Consider the following 9,475-nt stretch of genomic DNA (forward strand, 5'->3'; position numbering starts at 1 on the left):
CATCACTGCCAGCGGCCCCCCTCTCTCGCCGGTGCAGAGGAGCAGGCTTTTGCAGAGATTCAGACCTCAAGCGAGCTGAATTGCCTTCTGGAGGCACTCATCTCTTTCCATTCATTAGAAGGCCTTAGACTGCCTGAATTTAGCATCCCAGTGTCTGTGAGATTCAGCCCGGCCTTAAGTGCTCACAAGGGGACAGCTGTAATCACCAGCACCAAACGTGAAGGGGCAAATAAAGTTGGAACCTGACAGGGCTCGGCTCCTCTGGAGGAAAAAAAAAACCAAAACACAATTATCAGACCAAAGAGGATTAAGCCTGGACAGCCAATAACTGAAAACCCCAAAATTACACGTTGCTTTTAGCTATGTGGCTCTAAACGCTTTACTACAGATGTCAAGAAGTTACTGATGGGAGAAGGCAACCAGGACTCTGACTTTCCCTGCTCCCACAGAGCACTCTCCTGTTCAACACATGCTCTGCAACACAGCACCATTGCTTAGAAAAAATTAAGAGGGACTGTGGTTCCCAAGTCTAAAAATCAGACTTGAACACTTGAAAGTGCTACTCCTCAAGCTGCACTAATACAAGAAGTTACACACGCCAGCACTCGTGCACCCTGCAAATATCCATGCAGGGATGCTCCTCCATCTGCCCAGACACACCATTGGCCTAAATTAGAAGAAAAAATACAGGACATTGTATCCCATTTAGAGTCACTGGAAAAGCTCCAGTGAAGTGCCAGACCTAATTTTAATACTGTAAAGAAAAATCAGGAAGTATTTGATTAAAATTAATCCTTGAGGTTATATAATTTGACTGTTCCTACAAATTAAGTTCACTTCATGCTTTGATTGTACTCCTGTCCCTTCATCAAGCAGTAATAAGATGCTGTATCACATATTATGGACTTTCAATACTGAAGGGGAAAAAATATTTTGAAAAATATTTCTCAATACAGCTGAGACATGTGGCAGGTAATGAGGGCCTTTTACACCAAAAAGTATCCATTTTGCAATAGCTGACAAGTAGTAAATGGGATTTGTATGTCTCCTGTACAACAGCTGGTTGTCTTTTGCTAAAAAATGAAAACGCTTCTATTTCAAAGGGAACATCTGCAAAATCCCATCATACATTAAAGAATAAAAAACCAACACAACAAAAATACATCAGTGGCCTGAAAAAGACTTCCGATGGCATAGCCAATTAACACAGATTCATTTCATATAATACCTTCCCACATCCCCACAGAAAAGATGCTTAACGAGGTAACTGCTGCAGGAGTCCATCAATCTAATCTGGTTCTAATACTCTTCTTAAATAATGCATACATTAGTTCTCTGTTACTGAAAAGATTTGTTTGTTTTATTAACATGTGCCTTGTTAAGTGCTAAGACTTGGTAAAAATCGTTATGCAGCTTCTAGCTGCAGATGTATTGTCTCCCCCCTTTCCCATTACAAAAGGATTTGTTGTCTCCGTTCTCCTTTGCAATTGTTATTAAAGCTGTACTGCAGTGTGATTAAGCTCCCGTTAACAAGCAAAACTGTACTTAATGGTCAAGTCAGTAATATGGATCCATTCTCTAAGAAATATATCATTTTTGGTCACATAATACCTTGATGCCGTTAATTTTATTCACGGCCTAACGTACCGTAACCAAGCTGTTTCACTGAGACGGCAGGTGTACCGAAACAAGTGAGGAGCCAGTTTCCAGAGCTTGATTCGCACTGGACTGAAGTTCACCATGAAAACCATTAGCTCACATTAAGCTCCCTTGCACCTTTCAGGTCTGGAAATTTTTCTGAAAACCTTTTTTCTCCCCTCATTTCTTGTATTCAGAGCTGAAACTACTGAGGCCATGTGTCTACATCAACAAACTACTTAGAGGGGAAGATGTTTAAATAAGTAACACCTGGTTGTGTCATAATACATGGAACCTATGCATCACTGATTTAAGCAATAAATAGGATAAATTAGGGGTAAATTTTTTTCTTACTTGAAATCTCTTTTGTTTTCTGGAGCTTAACAAATTGTTTTATGCTTAAGAGCAACTTTGTAGCATAAACTCCTGGGGACCACAGTGAGCCTTCCAGCAGTAGCCCAGTTCCTGGCCAAGGCAGGAGCTCTCTCCTTCTATGCCCACCTTGTACCACCCCAGTGCAAAGCTACGCTTTCATGTGGGTGCTACACCGAAACCTGTGCGCCATGCAGAATCACCCTTGTTAAGTGCCTCCCACACAGACAACGCGCTGATGCTCAGCAGAGGGTAGGTCCGTGCCATGTGTTTGTTTCTGGCAAAACAGTGGTGGGAATCCACCTGCAGAATCTAAACATTACAGGGGCAAATACTCCTTCAAAGGAAAACTCTCCAAACCTGAAAAAACACCAAGCTTCTGCTTGATACACAAGGTGAATTCTGCACTCTTCTTTCTTTGGGGAAGCATTTGGAAAAGGTGGGGAGAAAATATTTGATGGATGGACAGGCTCTAGAGAAAGTGGAGTAAAGTTTCCTGGATTTTCTTTCCTGTACAATTCCCCTAGTTTCCTCCAGCATTACAGAGTTGCTGCTAGTCTGCATTTAGTTACAACAAATGATCACAGCTTTTTTAACTGTTAGCGTTGAGCAGAGTAGCAGCTAGATGCCTTTCCTAGTTTCAGTAACCAACAGGTATTACAGAGTTTAGGCACACATGTTAATAACTTTTGGCTTCTTGCATCCTTAACCTGGTGGAGCTCAGCATGCATCACGTAAGTGAGCCAGAGGGAACAAGCAAGAAGAAATATAGCCTGCTTGAGCACATTGAGCTGACGAGCCCATGGAGGAGCAGTGGACCGAGCCCCACTCTCCACGTTCCCAGGGGAAAAAGAAATACCACATATCCCACTGCAGAAATGAAAATGAGGAGAGGCACTAGGACTGTCCTCCCTAGCTTAACTTTTGCTTGGAGTTAAACCAGATAATCCTCACTGTCCCCAAACACACAACACTTTCTTTTCATTTTACAGTTCTGAACATTTCAAGCTATCAATAGTTCTGTTTGGTTCCTTTGACAGCTTGATGCTGAAAGAAACACGCCCTTTCTTTAAAATGAATACACAAAATTTCAGACTAAAGAAATGCTTTGATCCCACACCAGCAGGCAAAAGCTGTATTTCACTCAGCTGACACAGTAACAATGGACTGGCATTTTTGCTTTATGGCAAAACAGCGGTAATGAAAACCCAACGGTGCCACAGGGCACGAAAGAGCATTACGTACCCACAGCCGTTGCCTTCAACGCCTCATTCCAAGGCAGAGGCCACAGCTGGGTAACGTGAGCACATCACTGCAACGCACAACTGCCTCTCAGCGCAACGCTGGGCGTCAGCTAAGACCACGGCAGATGCTCTGCTGTCACATCCCTCTCGTCACCAGCAGCCCTGGAGCAGGGATTTGCATTCCTTCTTCTTCCCTTTGGGCTCCCAACATGCAACATCCACCAACAAGCCCCTTCCACCATCGCTAGCAGGCTGCATTTAAAAAGCCTGAGAGTAAGCAGCATGCTTATGGTATTTTTGCAAAAAGCTGTTGCATACTTTTCAAACAAACACCCTTACATAAAAGTCAACCCATTCTCAAAAGGTAGCTTAATTCTTGCTTGCTTTGACGCTTGAGTTTTGCTAAATGAATAAAGATTGTGCAAAGGGTGCCGAACAGCTGCAAACATCGTACGTGGTTGCAAGCACCCACTGAAGTCTCTACTACCGATACAATTCATACTTCTTAAAAGGTATCTATAATCTGGTTTAATTAAGTATGGAACAACTGCAAGAAACTGCCTATGAGTAATGAAAGCTCCAGATGTAGCTGGCCAGAGGATCTAGCCCAGTAAACGTTTTCAGTTGCAAAATAGCTCAATTCAAAATTGTTTCTTCCTGCCAACTTGGCAATTCATATTCAATTATGCACAGGTACAGTGGCAACATTTTTTACTACAGTATGATGTTATTTCATTTTCCAAATGAAATTGCTTATTACACGTATCTGACAACATTTAATAAAAGTCTAAATACCTCTTAAACACCTGTTTCAAAGGATTGTGTTTCTTTTCCCACAGACGTAAATTACCAAGTCCTCATACTACTTATGTCCAGCTCAGTAAAATAAAATACGTACCACCATTTTAGTCTGGTACATAGGTCAAACACAAAGAAAAAAACCAAGATAAATAATACCACTGTAACTTCATATGGCAACTTTCAGACAGAGGTTTGAGAAGTGCTATCTTCTGCAAAGTGTCCAAAATCTGGTTTGCGTCACTTTATTTAGCATAAATGCTCTTGTAAAGGCAGTTATCAGGACATTTGTGTGTTAAAGGCTCTCTTCAGAGAAAAAAAAAACTCATTGGGTACTATATCACAGACAAACATCTAGCAGCCTTTCAGGAACATACTCCCCAAAGATGTATTAAACACACCACTCCATTAACAGACCAAAGACACATTAAAATTAATATTCTTTTTTGGTTAAAATGAAAGACTGAGGAATCTTTGAAAAATCCTTGCAGGGTCTCTCAGGTGCACTTAACCCAAAACCAGTTGGATATAACGGCACTACTGTATTCACACCAGCCAGCTTCTCCAACTGTAGCAAAACAATTTGACGTACGCAAATTAAGGGAAACTTGGATTGAGGAGGAGAATAACTTTGCTCAGGCATTACATAAATTGTATTATAATGCAGAAACAAAGCAACATAAAAATAAATCTTCTTACACATCGATTCTATATCATGTAATTGCATTAAACAGATTTTCCTCATGAACTGAGTCTGAAATCAAAACTGGGCCTGCCTCTGAGACAGGCAACATAGGCAGGGTTAGATAAATCAACATTTGCATGCCAGGAGTGCCTGAGAACTTCACTTACCAATTCAAGCAAGCTGTGAGACTGTTAAGGCAGAAAACTGCACAAATCCAATTTCCCTATCGCTTTTCCACCAAGCACGCATTTTAATCAATAGACTAAGTGTGGGGTTTTGTAGTCTGACAAAATAATGTTAAGGATGGCAGCCACTTCCCAGTGTGTAGGTTAAGCAAAGCCACAAGTATCATAAAGTCATCTTGAGGAAGTATTGCCAAATCACTTCTTGACAAAGCATTGTCAAGCATGCTGTCACTTGTCTTGAGTGTTGTGGGGGTTTTCAACACCAATGTCAGACATTGTGGGACAGCCCAGTGTGATCCACACTAGTCATTTAGACAGCAAGGGGAAAGTGGGTACACTCAGTACACGTTTTAAAACATGTTTTCTATTCGGAACCCCAGGGCTCCATCTTTAGGTCTTTGATCAAATCTGTATGCACAAAGGAGTGATTCATAACTGCCAGCATCAAAACAATCATATTCTACGTCCATGTATCGCCAGCAGGGAAACAATTAGTTCTCGGCCCCGAACACAGCATTTGTTCCAACATACCGGGCGCAAACTGGACACTGTGCCAGGACATTTGTAGGACAACTGCTAACGGTACTTATTCTGATGCTGCCCTGGAGCCCAAGAAGAGGATTATTTCTTAGAAAACCTGGGGAGCATGGCTGGAGCCCCAGGTGCAGCCTGCCCCCTCCCGGCCCCCCACCTGCCCAGGTACCAGCACCCCCAACCTTTGATAACCCACACTGGAGACCAGGAAGGAAAAAAGCTGGAGAAGAATGAAAGACAAAAGAAGAAAAGACTAGACAGATAGGAAAAGAAGCAGAGGGCAGACTACTAGAGGAAAAATAGTGGAGCCTGAACGTTACATTTATGAACGCAGCAAGCACCAAGCCAAGATTACATGAGAGACAAAAACTGAACTCAGTAAGCAAGAATGTTAATTTTCACATCTAGAAAGCCCAGCAGGATCTGCACACACTAGATGGGTATGTACTACCTTTCAGAAAGTTGTCCCAAATGTTAGTGACAGAGCACTTGTGTGCTCAGGGCACGGTTCTCTCTGCAGCCTTTCTGTGGTCGAAACACCCACAGTCATTTATGAGGATAAGTCACCTCTGAGCCCCAAGCTCTTGCTTTCTCTCTCAAGACAGAAATACAGAAACAGACAAAAATATGCATGCATACTTTAAGAGGCAACACTTATTCAACATAAGCCTTCTGCTAAAAGAATTAAATGAAAACCAAAGGCAGCTTCTCTCGAGCTGAAGAATACTACATACTGGTGGTACACACTAACACGTACGAGGTTTGCATTAACTGACCAAGAACACCGTTAATTTGCTTCTTCACGTGCCTGTTAGAAAATTCAGAAATGCAACTGGCAATATTTGCAATCCCTTGTGGTTCCAGGCCCAAGTCATTTAAATGAAAACTTGAGAGTTTGCAAAATAAAACGGTAAAAGATAGGGCAAGAGGGCACAGTTTCGGTATCCTTGAGTTTTTAGTGGTTAATAAAATGATCGCATTAGATTTCATTGCCTGTCACCTACTGGGCCTGACAGAGCTGTGCAATAAAGACTAGCGGCTGTGCCGTTTTCAGGTGGAAAAAATAAAGTAGCAGTGAAATAAACCCTCAGGAACGTATCGGGCAGGCGGCCCTCCAGCGAAGTTCGGGGATGCTGAACCGCCCGCTGCGGAGGCTGGCAGTGCCGGAGGGGCACCGGGGAGCGGGGAGGACAGGAGAGGATCCTACCGATGCGTTTTCTGGCGTTGCACCGCGGCCCCCCGGCGCTCCCGCCGCCGCTGGCCGTGCCGGCAGCCAGGACCCCGGCCGCGGGTGGGAGCCCACGCGGCGGGACCGGACCCGCACCGCGGCACCTGCGCGGCGGCGGCGGGAGGCGCCCACGCGGGGTGGGGGGGACACGAACCGCGGGCGACCGCGGCGCCTCACTCGCCCCAACTTCCCCGCGGCTGCCGGGCGGCCCCCTCCGCACAAGCGCGGAGAAACGCCGTGAGACAGGGGCGCAGCCGCTTCCCCCCCCCCCCCCCCCGCCGCCCCCCGCCTACCATCGCCTTGCCGTGCGGGGCGGCGGGTCCGCGGCGCTGCGGGTGCCCCCGCTGGTCTCCGCCGCGGTCTCGCTTCTCGCGGCCGGCGGTGCCGCCGCGCTGCTCCTCGCCGGCGTCGAGGGAGCTGAAATTCCAGACGAGGAGGGTCTGCAGGAGCAGCACGGTGAGCGCCGCCACCAGCGCCGAGCGGGAGCGCCGCGCCAGCCGCCGGGCGCACGGAGCGGCCACCATCTTCGCTGCTGCTGCTGCCGCTGCCGCGCTCCCGAGAGCCGCCGCATCCGCCGCGGCACGGAGTTTTCAGCCGGGCAGAGCCAGACGTCAGCAGGAGGAGGGCGGAGGTGGGGAAGGAGGGAGGGAGGGAGAGAGGGAGGGGGGGTGGCGGGTGGTGGAGGAGGAGGTGTGCGCGGCGTGCGGGGATGGGGGAAGCCGGCGGGGAGCCCTGGCGGCGCGGCAGCCCGCGGCCGGGCCAGCCCCGGGGCGAGGGGTGGGGTTGGCGGAGGAAGAGGAAGGAGGAGGAGGAGGAGGGTGGGCTGGAGACGGAGGAGGAGCGGCAGCGGGGGCTGCTGCTGCCGCCGGCGGGCAGGCGAGTGGGTGGGTGAGCCAGCCCCGGCCCTGCGTGAGGGGAAGGGGCCGGGCTGGGGCGGCTCCGCGCCTCACGGCGGGCGGGAGAGGGGAGGGGGCCGGCGGGGCGGGCGGACGCCGCGACCGGGGCGGGAAACGACTGCCATCTTCTGAGGGAAAGCTGCCGCCGCTGGTGGGCGACAACCGGGCGCGAGGCGACGGGCGCGAGGCGGCACCTGGCGGGTTCCCGCCAGGTGCCGCCTCGCGCCCGTCGCCTCGCGCCCGGTTGTCGCCTTTCCCCGCTCCCGCCCGTCAGGCGGTTCCGCTGTGAGGGCCGGTGCTCGGCCTCTATTCCACTAGTAGTAGTATTTTAAAAATTTTAAAAAAGAAAAAAAAAATCGCGCCTCACTGACCTACAGCCGTTTCAGATGGGGAGTTTTCGTTTCGGCTGGGCGCATTAAAAATGGCCGCAGCAAAAAGGCAGCGCGGCTTGCGCTCCTTAATGAAGGAAGATTCTGTCGATAAATCGACTAACTTCCGCAGCTTATCAGCAACTCCGTGTATACTCGTTAATTTCCCTGCCGTGTAGCTGTTGACCGGACAACTTTTGAAAGGCTGTTACTCCAACTCCGCTCAAAGTAGACGCGAGTGCGGCGTTCAGTCTGTGGGGCCTTCGGTCGGCGTAGGCCTGCCAACGGCCGAGAGGTTGCACTGCTTGCAGCATAGGTACGTCTTTAAAGACACTGTCTTTCCCCCCCATCTGGGAAACAACCATCCCTGTGCGCAACACTGGCACAAATACGTGCAAACCGATTCACAGGCAAAAATGGTCCAAATCCCCCAAGACTGATATTTTTTTTTTTAAGCGAAAGGGTCGCTGGCAGCATTTGGCCTCAGTGGGGTGAGAATGAGAGCGAGGTGCAACGCCTCCACAGCCCTGCGAGGTTTGCAAGTACCAGGCATAGGCGCGAGGTGACTAATTAAATGCACAGTGTCTAAAAAGTGTACGTAATGGATGGCTTCAGTTGCCTTTTTCTCCCATGCTGGTATTGGCTTTCTAATCTGAGAGATCTCATTATCTGATGATAGTAGTGAAGTCAGGAGGGTTTTTTAATCCGCCTGCACAGTGCCTCTTTTTGTAAGCCTAATTCCACTTTACAAACCAAATCCAAAGGTGAAAAATAGTATCTTCTGATAAGGACAGTTGCTTTTTATAAATGACAGCCAAGTAGGATTTGCACAGACCAGCAGGATTTTGTTTGCATTGGAAGTGCTTTAGTTTCTGATCTGCGGAACAATGAAACAAGTAGTAAGATTCAGAGGCATCCTTTATTAAGGGAATATTCCTCACAGTCCAGTGAGGCTACAAATAAAATTTCACAGGATGTATCTTTTGTTGCAGTGTTACAGAAGCAGATGAAGTACGCAGCAGGTTAGTAGTAAGAAGCATTGTGCAAGTAGTCAGCTTTACAGAGGTGTGTGTGATTTGACAAGTAGGCTTTCTAATATTACAATTAATTTTTAATAATAAGCTCATGATCTGATGGAGGAATCAGGTTTAGGAATAAATAATCTGTTGTTCCTAACACATGAATTTTGAGTCTTCAATGGGAAATTGTATCCTCAAGAAAAACAAGCAAGGTGTTGTTCCACACATGGCAGTTCCTGGGCTCTTTGGTCCTGTTCTGTCCTCTGATGCTGTTAGATAACTCACTTCATAGCAACTCTATCCTGGTGTAGGACCATCGACTCAATGCTGTTACTCCTCACGTAGACAGTAGAGAGATCTGAATCAGGCCCAAATACACACACACAGTTTCAAACAGGGTCGCAGCCAGAGTACCACTGATTTCAAGGTGTCTCTAAATGGAGTACTCAAAATACACCATTAGTAACTTCCAGGAAAGCCAGCACGGAAAGGCTTCTTTCTGTGTGAA

The 9,475-nt window shown here is 47.4% G+C and overlaps 1 protein-coding gene across 2 annotated transcripts in view; it reads right to left on the minus strand.

The window, feature by feature from the left end:
• Positions 1 to 7,595, minus strand: part of XYLT1 (xylosyltransferase 1) — a 192,246-nt gene extending 184,651 nt beyond the window's left edge. Inside the window, exon 1 of one of the 2 annotated variants that reach the window (XM_075767887.1) lies at positions 6,978 to 7,451. In XM_075767887.1, coding sequence (XP_075624002.1) covers positions 6,978 to 7,208 — 231 coding nt within the window. In that variant the 5' untranslated portion in view covers positions 7,209 to 7,451. Of the gene's footprint in view, positions 1 to 6,977 lie in introns of both variants that reach the window. The other variant, XM_075767886.1, reaches the window with a different exon arrangement.
• Positions 7,596 to 9,475: the final 1,880 nt, after the last annotated feature.

Source organism: Balearica regulorum, chromosome 15 (assembly GCF_011004875.1).
Source record: "Balearica regulorum gibbericeps isolate bBalReg1 chromosome 15, bBalReg1.pri, whole genome shotgun sequence".
Taxonomy (NCBI): domain Eukaryota; kingdom Metazoa; phylum Chordata; class Aves; order Gruiformes; family Gruidae; genus Balearica; species Balearica regulorum.